At 40.2% G+C, this 14,345-nt stretch overlaps 1 protein-coding gene across 1 annotated transcript; it reads left to right on the forward strand.

The window, feature by feature from the left end:
* Positions 1-1,727: 1,727 nt before the first annotated feature.
* polr2m (RNA polymerase II subunit M) lies at positions 1,728-4,821 on the forward strand. The gene is made up of 4 exons (XM_080502101.1): positions 1,728-1,904; positions 2,866-3,426; positions 3,594-3,816; positions 4,257-4,821. The coding sequence occupies exons 1-4, from the start codon at positions 1,795-1,797 to the stop codon at positions 4,398-4,400; spliced, it is 1,038 nt and encodes a 345-aa protein (XP_080358227.1). The 5' UTR covers positions 1,728-1,794; the 3' UTR covers positions 4,401-4,821.
* The last annotated feature ends 9,524 nt before the right edge of the window (positions 4,822-14,345 follow it).

Below are 14,345 nucleotides of genomic sequence, written 5' to 3' on the forward strand. Positions count from 1 at the left end.
GTTCTGTGAATTTAATCAATGATACTGGACCATTAGGGGTTTTAGTATCAAAAGGTTTATGGTAAATGTACACATAATCTCCACTCATTGGTGGACATCTACCATTTATACCACATTTTTCTACAGTATGAATGTATGAGCTTTGGGCAATACTGTTTTTATAAGTAATTTTTCATTGTATGGTATCACTGATTCTCAGCCATCTGATTCAATTACAGCATTTATATTTGAATTATTGATGGGATAATCAAAAATTATGTTAAATTATATAAGTGAATAAAACATATCTTCTTGGGAAGTGAGTCCAAGGGAAACCCATCCATTCATTTTTATAGCCACTTCATCCAGTTTACGGTTGCTGGTAGTTGAAGTGTCGTTAGAGTCAAATGGAGAGAATGGAATCATTTTGAAGTGAGACAATAAACGAAGGACAGACATTTGTTGGATTCAGTGTTAAAGATTTTCACAGGTTGACTGTGCGCACATTTCTATGGCCGTATGTCATCAAAGAGATGCTCGATAAAACAAAAGGTTTAGCAAAATAATTCAAAAGTGTCATCTATTTCCACTATTTTCTTTGACTTCCATTACAGAAAATGTATGCTTAATTGAGAGAAATAATTGTGAATGATTGTGGACAATTAAATAGTTAAAGTTCATCAAGACTCTTATGCAGCTGTAGAGCTGTAGCCTAAACTTGAACTGTCTTTGAATTGTGACGGCAGCTGGAGAGGACACAGGTGTAACCGCTTGGTTAAATTTAAATCATTGTCTACTGAGTTGAGTGAGACATGCTTTGGCACTAAAGCTGGAAAACATCAGTAGAGGAAATGGAACCATGGAATATTTGGCAGGGTCTGAAAATAAGCCTGACTGAAATGTAATGCATGCACATAAAATGCTAACATTTTCTGAACAAAAAAGAGATTCTAAAAGTATAAGAAACAATTTCAAATATATGTTTTTTGTCTGCAGACATTAGACAAAGAAATAACAAATGAGCCGTGAGCTGGGTGATATTTGGAGCAGATGACCACATTTAAGTACTAACTAACTAACTAACTGGCCTGTATTTATTACTGGATTTACTCCGCCACATGTGAGCAGCTTGTGCTAGTAATGAGGCAGAAATCCGACAACACTTTTGTTTGTTAACACACTTTTATCCAAAACACCAACGTGGTTCTCAGAAAAATATAATAAAAATACATGAATACAAGTTAGAAGGAAAGAAAACATTATTTGGTCAATTAAACAGCAAATAACCTGTGACAAAATGTGATCCACCTCTTCAAATCTGTCACTCTGAAGACATATATTTCATATAACCTAAGACGTTGGTCACATTTCATACTTTACTAATGTGAATTTTGTTGTTGTTGTTTTTACTTCAATTTTAAAGTATATCATTTAGAATTTATTTTTGTAGTGATTTTTGTATTTTAATGTGGTCAGTTGACCGGCAGAGGGTACCAAACCAGCGTCAACGACGTCCTGGCGTGGTGCATTACCCAGTGTTGACCAGAGGGGGCGATTGAGCGCTTCTCTACACACTAAACATCCGCATATGAGAAAGAAGAAGAAGAAGACCCTCCTTTCAAACGTTTCCTGTGTTGACGCGCTGAAAGTGTCTCCGTTCCACGTTTATAAGACTTGACTGTCTGCAAAAGACATATTAAGCGACGCGGATTTAAGTATTTTAAGTTTCCCCACTATTTTCTAAACTTAATCCGCGGTGTTTGCTGAAGATAGATGCCTGGAAACACCAGCGTTAGCTGTGCTTAGCTAACTGTGATGTCCTCGTCGTGGACGGAGATCCAGGGACAGGTGGGGGACCTGGGACAGCAGAGCAGACTGGAGCTGCAGGAGCTGCTGCTCCGACAGGAGAAGATTCTCTCCAACAGGTCAGCGTTCTCTGTGAGGAAGAGCAGCGCTGCTCCGATATACATGTCCACAATGCAGTGTCCCCTCTCAGTGTCTATCAATCACATGGACAAATAGCTCAATGCTGCACACATATAAATGTTCCTTAAATGGAAAGTCACTGGCTGTAATATTGATGTGGGTCCAGATTATGTAAAACGTCCATCATTACTAATGAGTTTAGAGCTGCTCCTTCTAGCTATGCTCGATTTGGACAACTTTTCACACACATCCTCCAGATTCGTAAGCCGACAAGTTAACTGCTCCACACTTAATACATTAAAGTGGTTTAAACCTACTTTTATTTGTATATTTGTACAGTGTCGTCTATCACATGTGGGTTGTAGTTGTAATCTAATACTGTTATAACTTGGGATTAATATAAGACTGGGAATGTCTCGTTTTCACAAGCGAGAAAAATGGTTGATTTTGAGTATACATTTCTATAAAAATCTTCAACTTTGTCACTTTAGATTACACACCCCATTACGAACAAGTTTCACTTAGGTTTGAACCTGTTTCTTGTCTTAATTTTGTCTATTTGAAAATATCATCACTGTTTTGAAAATTTCACATGATGAAACTGTAAATATTTATCTTTTGGCTCTTCACATCTCGCTTCTTTAAACCTCTTGCTGAAGCCACAGGGCACAGACTATCTTCAAATGGTTTATTATGATATGATGAGATAATAATAATAATTTGCAAATGTAATGAATAATCCAATAAGACAACTGCAAATAGTTTTGTTTTATTTGTGAATTGATACACAAAATAAAATATTATGCATGAAATATTTAACCGTCAATGTGTCTGATGGTGGAAGGCTAGTTTTTACTGTTATTTCTTACTACATAGTTTATTTATTAACTTGACATCATAAAGTAGTTTGAGGGTTCGATTTGAGTGTGAAAGTAAATGATGTGTGTGTTGTGTTTACAGGAGGTTATTGCAGATTCTTCCTGACAAAGGGAAAAAGATTAAAGACTTTGCAGAGAAAGTGCGTCTTGCCATTGAACGGCACAATGAAGAGGAGAGGAGACGGAGCCTGGTGTCCGATGCCAGGGCAGAGTTTCAATCAAAGTACCAGCAGGCTTTCGCAGCTCAGAAACGCGCTGTGTCCACCTCACCTGCTGTCTCACACCAAAACCAGCAACGTGAGGCCGCGGCCGCTCACATGAAGGAAAACACCATTATGGACAAGCAAAGGGACCAGTCTTTCTCCACAGCGGCTGCCATTGAAACCATGGAAACGGCTGCTGCTGGGGCCTCTCTGAACTCTGATTTGACAAAAGGGGGTGACCTTGTAGAGGCCTTGGAGAGGGTCACTCTTTCTGAAACTGGTACTGGTTTAAGTATCAAGCCTCAAGAGCCATTAAACAGTACGGACAGCGACAGTTACTTTCCCAGCAATACGACACCGATAAAGCCTCACATTGTCGCCGTACTGGAGAAAACTGAACAGTCTTCAGCTCCCAGGAAGCAAAGATTTAAGCCAAATCAGTGAGTATATACACATTTCTTTTTTTTTTTTTTTAATTCATACAAAGCAATGATTGTTATTCAAAATGGACAATTTGCATCATGTGCCATTTTGCTTTCTATAAGTGTTTTTTTTTTTTTGTTAGTTTGTTATGTGGCTATATAAAGTCTTTCTACCTTGTTTCCAGGCTCCTTCAGAGAAATGATATCTCTCCATCAGGATCCTCGTCACCCAGTCAGTCCTCTGAAAGTTTGTCGCCGCACTCCGCTCAGGCGAGAAAGGAGCGTGACCGGAAACACCTGGATGACATCTCAGCGGCCAGACTCCCTCCTCTCCACCACAGCCCCGCTCAGCTTCTGACTCTCGACGAGTCGGCCGTCCTGCTCAGGGAGCAAACCAAGAAGCAGCAGGTTGGTTCCTCCGGGTCTGCTACTCATGCTCTTCTGTGATGAACAGTGTGTCCCTGAAACAGCCGAATAGTGACAGTAAAACGTTCGATAACATGAAATTTACCATCATTCAACTGTCAACATCTTGACAGCGCTTCATTTTCTCCTCAGCAGTCTCTCCTCACTCTAATCAGATGTCATAACTCTCCGTCGGCTGTAGAGGGCAGCATTGATTCAGTGTGGGCACTGTGCACCACTTCACCTCCAAGCGAATGACTCCAGAGCCAAACGTCAAACAGTGTGCCGTTGACAACTTAGGGAGGCCGTTAAGCTTCTTATCAGTCAAACTTTTGTTGAGGGGTTAATAGCAATGGCTGTGCTGCTTAATAATATAGTGCTCGTTTTCTGTTTACCAGTCTATTCATGTCAGCCCTCTCTCTCTGTCCTGTGTTTAATTTCAGGAGTTGCAGGCCAAGCTGGCAGCCCAGAAACTGTCTGAAGGACTGAAGATCTCTATGGGGAGCTACACTCCTGATGGTGGCCCCATGGCTGCCTACAGAGAAGTTCACGACGAAGGAGCCCAGCTCTCCTCAGACGAGGACTGATCCTGGAAAGGCCAGCTGGGGAAACCAGTGTGACCTTGGCCCTGAGGAAAAGAGGCTTTGGACCTTGCGATCAGCACCCATCAAACAGGATTTTCCCTCGAAGGGCAAGAATTGTTCGGAGAGGAAAAAGGCTCTGTGCGTGGTGTGAAGGAGTAGCCGGTATCCCAGACCCCGCTCGGGAAACTGAATGGCAGGTTGAGAAACAAGCTTAACTTTATTGTCGCTCAGTTTCTATTGGGTTCAGATGTGTCGGTGTCCTGCTGGAATAATAATAGAGCCTTAAATACTGAAACTGCAGAACGCGTCATAAGGGAAAAAGTTTTTTCCTTCAGTAAACTGACGCTGATGACATAATGGCTTTCTGGTCCTGAGCATAATGTACACCGACAATAAGCATGTTAATAATGATATGCACTCACAGCTTCAGGCAGAGCGAACTGCTTTGGCACAACATGACTGTTTACAGATTCTTTTTAGAAAAGACGTGTGGATCTACAAACCTGTCCATTTTAAGTATTGGGGGATGTATAACAGAACATAATAAACACAGCTCCTTTCTGAAAAGCTTGTGTTTGTGTGAAAGTTTGTCTTCAGATACCGAATCTTCTCAACAGAGCTTTTCATGGATGATTGAAATAGATCAGTCGCCGAGCTGTCAGGGCATTCACAAAAACTCTACATCTTGGTAATTTTGCATTGATAATCAGCAGTAATGTGAATATAATGACACCGTGGACAAATCCCATGATAACAGTGTGCTAAATTCTGAGAAATCACATAATTTTACTCACACTACATCAAAATCATGCAGATATCCAGTTCAGCCAAGTTAATATATTGCCCTGTATTTATTGACAATATTCTGTATTGAAATTATATTGCCCACTTATTTGACTTTAAAGAAATTGTCAACGTCTCATAGTTGCATTTTACAAAGGATAGTCTCAAGATAAAATGTCTATTTCATTTTATGTCACAAACTAGTCTCAGCTTTGCAATGAAGTGATATTATATTAATGTTAATACAAGTGTGTTTGTTAATCTGTGGTCAGCTGCAGGCACTGCTATCTCAACATCCTGCGCGATGTTATCGGGCAGGGATCCGTCACAGACTTGATAAGATTGATTCCGGGTAGTGAAATATTGAGGCTCGATGTCTCCGACATCTGGACTGCATTTGGATCATGTTGCTGGGAATGGCAGGCGATGATGGGACGGACGCCGGCTAATACCATTTCTCATCGTTGCTAACATGCAGTAGATAAGAAGTGCCAGCCCGATTCAACTTCCTTTCCAGTCGTTTATCTTCCAACTCTCACTGCGGGCCATAATAATTCAAACGGCCCAATCAGACGTTTTAATGAGGACAAAATGAGGCACTGAGGCACCTTTCGCAGGGGAAATGAGGGCGGGTTCACGAGGGTCAGAATCTGCTGGTAGATGCCCCTTGATAACCTTCAGTAATTGTCACTGAGGCATTGGTGGGAGATGTTTTAGGAGGAAAAGAGTGGTCTGATTGCTTTGTATTTAGACTCTGTATCTGATGGGCTCCAGAGTGGCCCCGTGGTGACGTCCAATAACAAATACACCAAGAGGATCTTCATCGTGCTGGGATTAATTACAGCCTTACCTTGCTTGTGATAAAGAGGCTGTTACCAATTATGGGGCACAGCTTCGCTGTAGCATTTCTCCGCAGTATCTGGCATCAATCCTGACCGTGAATGTCTGTGATTTTGGAGAGGTGGAACCAAGCACACTCTATAGTCAAAATTTATTTATTTATTTATTTTTTTTTGTTCTCCAAACTTTTTTCTATGTTGTCCATTGATGAGGTTGTTTATACTTCAACTTGAATCCCGAACCCCTCGACTCAGATTAATAAGCTCCTCGTGAAGTAGTCTGCAAGTGATTTGCTCCAACTCTTGAGTCCGAAATCACACATCCTGCGGGAATAGAAATAATTTGCTGTTTGGGAGTGGAAACTGGAATGTGATTTCAAAACTGCCTCTTCAAAGAGCAGTCAGTTCAGCCTTAAATTAGATATACAGTATGATGTATGGACTGGCGTTGAACACGAGTTAGGCCCTCGGCAGAATGATTTGATTATATCTGCCAGGTTACAAAGTCTGAGGTCATGCTTTTTCCATTCTCTGATGTTTTTGCCATATATATATATATATATATATATATATATATATATATATATATATATATATATATATATATATATATATATATATATATATATATATATTATTTTTTTCAGGGCACATAAAGGAGATGAAATAATGCAGTGCACAGCAGCTTTCTGCAGATTACAGCGTATCTTCCCATCCCAATTAGAAGCAGCTCCCCCTCATTTTAGTGCAATAAACCGAATCAAGCCAAGTCTTTTTTTAGTATCTCAAGCAACAGCGATTGCACTGTTGGTCTGCTCGCCCAGAATCAAAACTACTAAATGAAACGCGACAGAACTTTGCAGAGACATTCACGATCCCCCCGTGGATGAGCCAGAATTAGGATCTTCCGATTGAATCTCCAACAGCGTGCGCTTTGAAGAAGTTTGGGAAAGACACACATGATAACTTCAGGATCAAATATAATCACTTCCTTTTCCTCTCATGATGACATCAACTTCAATTTGTGACCAGATGGATGTTTTCAATTATTTTATGACATAGAAGAACAACGCAGTGCGCTGGTGTTTCTCCCCGGTGTGAAAGTAGAACAAATGCTTCATATGCAAATAGGAAAAAGCTGTGAATGATCAACAAACTGCCGTGTGCGTGTGTGTGTGTGTGTGTGTGTGTGTGTCTGACGGGGTGACGAGGAAAGTAAATAGTTTCCTGACAGGGCCGAGGTGCTGAGGTTTCCAGTTATCTCACCATGAAACGTGTGTGTGTGAGAGGAAGCCAGCACATAGTTCATATCATGGCTGTTGACCGCCTGAGGAAGCATGATATGTGGCTGCAGCACTCATGAGAGTCCTGCAGCTGTCTCACCAGTAATGTGGAGAGGAAAATATTCCCCTACTGGTGGGATAATCTATTGAGAAGAAAAAGAAAAAAAAAAGACAGAGGTGTCTGGAAGTGGGCCTGGTTGTAAAATGTAGTCATGGGAATGATTTATAACATTTTCACATTCTTCAGATTGTTTTCTTTGTTTTGTTTTTTTTACAGTAGTGCATCTGAATGCGCTCAAAGTGCAGTGTTTCATATGATTACTTTTTTGTTGAACACTGTACATACAAAATAATATTATAATACAACAGGATCCTTTAAATGTATTGCTGCATTATTGGTTATTTTGTGGTAGCTACTGATAAATCACATTTGTATTTGGTAAGTACTTTCTCTGAAATATTTAAATCACTCTTATATTATCAAAACTGAACAGATCGCCACTGCATGATGGCCTACAGAAGATTGTATCTCTGTTAATTTTCTGTGGAAATACAACATTGGTATTTATGCTACTAACCTGTTAGTGAGTGTTAATGAGTGCGTTCGGGCTGCAAGATTCAGCGTTGTTGCAATATCATCATGCGCAATTCGCATATCACAAAAGACTGACTGTATTTAAATAAATCATATTTCCTCTCAGTGTACAGTCAGGATCTTCATTTCAACACATAATTAACCAAGGCTTATTTTTGCCTATCCCTTAAAAAGTCCATAAAATTTCCCTGACAACCAGTAATACAAAAGAAGAGAAGAAAAAAAAAATCCAATATCAAACATGACTGAATTGGTTACCTCTCACGTTTCAGTGAAGTTCCCTCATGTAGTATGTCACATTTATTTGACCGAAAGTACCCTAAAGTAGTCAAATCTAAGGTTACTCTTGTGGTTTCTTTCCTTTGCAGTGTCATCATTTGTTCAGATTCAGCCAAACTTCAACTATTGACTGTGAGGAGACGCAGTGAAAGGCGGTGTCCAGCCGTCACATCCAGTGTTTTTGTTTTTACACATGTCGAGTGTGAAAGTCTTTGTCGAGTTGCCTGTTTTCACACATTTATTTTGAAGTTAAAAACCCTAACAAATAAAAAACCATGAACATTTTCCTGTGTACTTTACTTCTGTCAGTACCCATACAGGACTAGATTTAATGGGTTCAGTCAATAACAAATCAGCACTTATTTTATGTATACGTATTTGGTGTTATATAAATGAAGTTGAATTGAACACTATATTTTAGAGAGGATATGTGCTTTGAATAATCATTACAGCATAATAAAATGAAGAAAAAAAAACCCCAAACATTGTTATCATATTATATTACACACACGGCTGCTCTGATCTATCGATTTTTCCATCATATGTCTTGTCCGTGTTCAACTTACTGGCAGTATTAACACAACAGCAGTAAACCAGTAAGATAAGAATGTCACAACACAAGCACTATATGTTTCCTTTTCCTTGGAACAATATTTACGGTTCAAAAGCCATAAAACTGCCCACAAATGGAAAAGGCATGGCATAGCTGTAATGAGTTGTCCTTGTGTAGTCACATCTTGCAGCAGATGGACTACAGGGTTGTTTTAACCACTTGTGAGTAGTACTCACACATTGACACTGGATGGCAGTGGTGTATCTTTGGTGTTTGTCTCAGCAGCTCCAGCTTTTGTTCACAGGTTTTGTCAGAAAACAAATATTGTTATAGACTTTTGTTTGTACGAGATGTGTCGTTTTGTTTCTTCAATAAATCATTCAAATGCGTCATCGCGAATGTTACTCGGAGTGAACAAACTTAAGGAAATTATTTTTTTTACCCCCCCAAAAAACTGTCATGGAATGCGAAGCCAGAGTCGCAGTCTCTGAGGAAAATCTGCAGGATCAGCAGCTGTCAGTCGTTATTTGCGACAAAGAGCTAAAGTTACTGTTTGGGTCCAGATAGCGAGTCTCTGGGTTTCAGAGGGGTGGTCACACGTCCCAGGTGAGGCGACAGCCCTGCACCTGGCTTCTCAATCTCAGTCCCAGCCCACATAACGGCCCTCAGCCTGGACCCTCATCTCTCATGACGACCACACATTGTACTAATATGATGTGGATACATCTGTACATGAAAGCGCTCCCACAATCTCAGCTTTGTCAGCTTTGCATAACAATCTTGAGGCGCGAGAAAGAAAGGGTGGAGAAAAGGGAGAGCGAGAGAGAGAGAGAGAGCGAGAGAGAGGAGGGGTAAAATGGGTTGAGGCCCATGATGCATGTTGTGGGCCAAGAAGCTGCCAGCGTCCCAGCCGCTCCATGTCTGGCCTGGCACAGCATTAAGCGGCCTGTTTTGGGGCCTGTCAAAAGCTCATCACGGCAAGGAAGCCGTCTCTGTGGGGATGCTGTGGGGGTGCCAGGGCACGGCAGGGGGGAGAAACCAGAGACCCTGCCCAGCAGCTCGGCCATAATGAGGAGGAAAATTCTTATTCTTGTATCCTCATTAATGTTACAACAACAATGATCTTTTGTCCGACTTTTCTTCTCTTTTCAAGTATTTCCGTGATTCGTATGTCCCTCATGCGCTCCCCACTCATCTCGCATCTGAGGAAACCCGTGTCCTCAATCGTCTCTGAGAGTAGAATCAAGCCATAAGCTTACACTGTACATAGGTACATGCTTAATTCAATAAAGCCGTACATGATTCATAACTGAGTGCTCTCTTCCCTTTGTGTCGTCCGAGGAATTTCCAATATGAGTAGAAAACCCATGATTTGGATCACAGCTCTGGGCAGTTTCACTTATAGCAATCAAGCAGTATACCAGTGTGTTAAGGTATAATTTGTTGGCTTGTTGTGTTTGTGATGTCAGTATGAAGCTGTCCAGAAACAAGGGTGGACCAAAACAACATCAGATTATTTTTCAAAACTACTTGAGTGAAATCATACAGCTTGATTTGAGGAGTTACACACACACACACACACACACACACACACACACACACACACACACACACGTAAAAAAAAAGGGTAAATTTGGCCCGCTGCATTTAAGGGAAATGATAGAATTTCACTCAAAGTATCATGAAAACCTTCATAACATCAGCGGAGCCAAATTTTTTATTTTTTTTATTTTATATTGCATGTGTGAAATGGTTATAGTTTCTGGAAATGTTTCATAGCTGAAGTACATTTTTATTTCCCATGATAAGCAGAGCCTCACAGCTCTGGTGTGGGTTTGCATAGTGCAGCTCCATTTGTTTGTAAAATTACGCTCACAAAGTCTGCACCGGATAGTTAAATTTGGCACTGGATACTGAGTGTTTCAACAATAGTAAAACACTCAGTAAAAAAAGAAAAAAAGAAAAAAAGAAAAAAAGAAAAAAGAAACAGAAATCCTCTTCAGTCCAACAATTATGGGGCCTCTATATGGAGTATTTGGCTGGTTTATATGCTGTAATGTTGTGACCATTCCAAACCCTGAGGCCAGGTGTTTTTGATTGCAGTGCAGCACGTTGGAGCGCACACTCGACAGCACGGCTCTGGCCCCATATGATGGTTGGATGTAAGTATGATGAACCAGAGGAGAGTGAGTGGGAATGGAAGCCCAGACTGTTTTCCTTATTTATTTGTTAATGTTTTGTTTGTGCTGAGAGGAGCTGACAGACAGACAGGCAGGCAGCTACACCCTCTTATTAGATGACTTCCTCTGCTGAGTAAATACATTCCAGCTGCGATGTAACATTTCTGTTTGCAAAATGTTTTGGATAAACACCTACAGGCGGGGACAACTTTAGATTTCACTGCTGGGGGAGACAAGCTGTGGATGGGCAGCGTTAGGCGCGTAGAACACGACCGAACAGACACAACAATGACTTCATTTATATTCTAATAAAAACAGCCTGAACTTTCAGGCGTACTGTCTCGTTGGTGACATTGGGGTGTGTGCGAGTATCAGTAAAGGTCTTTCCCTGTAAATGTTAACAGTTCCTCCTTGCTTCTGCTGGTTGTTGCCATATGCAGCTCAGATGTTAGTGCATCAGGTGTGTTACTGCATCAATTGAAAAAGGCCCCCCCAAAAAAGTGACAGAGAAAGTGTCGCCCTCTGCTGGTAGCTTTTGTTTTTAATTATAAACAAGTATTATTACTCCCTTCACAGTATGAAGTTCCCTGGTTTCATTTTGGCTTCGATGGCCGTCCTGTGCAGGTGTAGTTTTTAAATTCCACAGTCCAAAACCATGCATACAACATTAATTGACTGATAGCACTGTCGATGCAAATAATTCTCTGTCTCTATTTGCTCTGTGATCGCCTGACAACCTCTCCAGCGTGTGCCCTGTCTTCACCCAATGTTACTGGAAGTCATAGCACATTTTGACTTAAAGAGTCCTATTGACAAAGACCTCATCCTCATAGTCTTCCCTACCCATACATATACCTATTGTCACTGTTATATTCACATATATTTGACTAAATATTCTTAATACAGAAAGATAATTAGAATATATAAATATTGGACAAGGATTTGATAAGTTTACTTCTTCGTACCCCTTTTCAGGCTGGCTAATCAGATATATGAGGTATGTATGTGTGCGTGTGCATGTATGTATATTCATGAGTATGTGTGGGTATACTTAAACATAGCTTATATATTTTGTATTACTATGATTTCATAAGCTATAATTTCATTTCATTATTTATTATCATCAAATGATGTATATATATATATATATATATATATATATATATATATATGATTCTCGCTCTCATTTAGGATGTCCCAATAGTGTACATGTACTATTATTGCTGTCTGCACTGTGTAGTTGGAAGTCAAATTATAGCACACACCTTACTTTGGTAAATCTGAGTTTGTTTAACATCAAGATTCTAATGTTTCTTTCTCTACTACCCTCATGTGCTGCTTCTTGGTGGATAATGAAGGGGAAGTTTGGCCATTTAGCCACATCTGCAGTTTATAGTTTTCCATAAGACACACAAAGCATTAAGGTTTCTGCATTCACAATGAAATGTAGTAAATTAAAGCAGAGATTCTCTTTGATGTCACTGAAACCATCCTCATACCTGCAGAAAGTTTAGCACGTTCAGAGGAAAGAGTCTGCATGAAAATCGAAAATAAGGAAAATAGTTTACCTTACCAATGTCCCCAACAAGTTATCAAATAAATATCAAAATTCCAAAACAAGCAGTTTCATATAACCTTCCCTTTAACAAAGCTGCTGTGATGTGAATGTTCAGCATCTTTCCTGCAGCTGCATAACTAAATTCATAAAGGTTGTTATTCCTTCTAATCTGTCGGCATAAAACATAACAACATGACAAAGTGGCCCATGACCAATGAGGAATGTATCACACTCTGACAAACATTTACAGGCTGCATATGGTCCTGGTTCGCTTGTGTATACATCCCTGTCCCAGGCCCTACAGGTGCCACTGCGCTGCCTAATAAAAAGCAGAGTGTGGAGGAGTCATGGATGCAGACAGAGGAGAGAACAAGTCCTGTCACATGTTTCACACGCCTCACGAGCTGCGTGCAGACAGGTGCGGGCTGTCAGACTGTTGCATGCATGAATTTATTGAAATCCTCCTTCAGGTTTGAGAGATAGAGTTGGGGAAAAAAAATCAAAATCAAAACATATGTTGATACTGTTTTATACTTAATTTTGGAAACTGATGCTGACATATTCCTTAAAATTAATTCTAAGTAAATTTATTACACGTACATGTGGACTTCTGAGTAGTGTGGTGAAGTGTTTAGCAGTGAAGTGTTTAGTAACAAAATCCCAGCCAGTTCCAACAAACTGCACCCTTATGTTGGATATAGCAGTATAGAGGATGGAGGGGTGGGTTTTGAAGTTGACCCTTGCCACACAGTGAGAAGAACCCAGATTGATGACGGTCCAGGGCTTTGCTTCATGAATGCCGACGTTCCATATCTAGAGTAATCTGGATAGTCTGTGTGACAGTGCATATGTGTTTTGTCATTAAATCAACCTTGCAATACTTTGGCAACCTCTCTGACGCAAACTGTCTGACTGCTCCTTTTCACAAATTGTGGAAGTGTCTCGTCACAACCACTCAACGTTTGGTGTAATCTGCACTCATTCTAGTCAATGCTCGTGTTTTCACCAGAAACACTGCAGCGTGTGTCACACGCTGACAGTGCGCAGCAACTATATTCTCGATGGAAGGCGCTTTAAGCAGAGCAGAGTCGAACAGGAAGTCTTTAAACGGCTGCTGTAGTAAAAGTTGTGATTTTTAAAAAGAAACCTTTTTCATTTACGACAGATTGTATTTCACTTCCCTAATTTAATATTAAATCATACCTAGTGGCAACAGGTCAAAGGTCAAATGGAGGTCATTTATCACCGTACACTATGGAAGATGAGCGGTTAAAGTGACAAAACATCCAATTTTACATCACATCAGCAGCCCATTTTATGACAACACTCCAAGAAAGAAAAAGGTCCTGCCATGGTAGAAGCAGTTCACCAAAAAGGAAACCGGTACGCAACCGGTATGGGAGATCGATGGATGTGATCAGAACTTATGGTCCGAAATGCTGCGGCTGTACGCAGAAAATGTTGGCATGCCTTCACTGCAGGATATATTTTATGATAAAGTGTATAAGGTTATTGATAAGACAGTACATAACCATGTCACATGATCACATGATTATTGTTTTTCAATTGGACTTTTTTTGTGTTTTATTTATTGGCGGAACTCTTGAGCACTTGCCTGGTTCGAACAAATACCTGCTCATCTGGTTCATTGTGTGTTTTTTTCATTATGAAATGTTAAATACAATCACAATCTGTAAAACAAATCTACCCACGGGTACTAATGAACCATAACCAACATCAAGATGTCCTCAGCCTATTTGGTCCCGCAATAAGGCTTTTCTGCATTGTTTTTCTAATTAACAATCTTTAGAGCAAATCACTAAACAAGATTAAACAACTTGAAACAACTCTCATTAAGACGGCCATAACATTCACAAT

Source organism: Blennius ocellaris (genome assembly GCF_963422515.1).
Source record: "Blennius ocellaris genome assembly, chromosome: 1".
NCBI lineage: Eukaryota > Metazoa > Chordata > Actinopteri > Blenniiformes > Blenniidae > Blennius > Blennius ocellaris.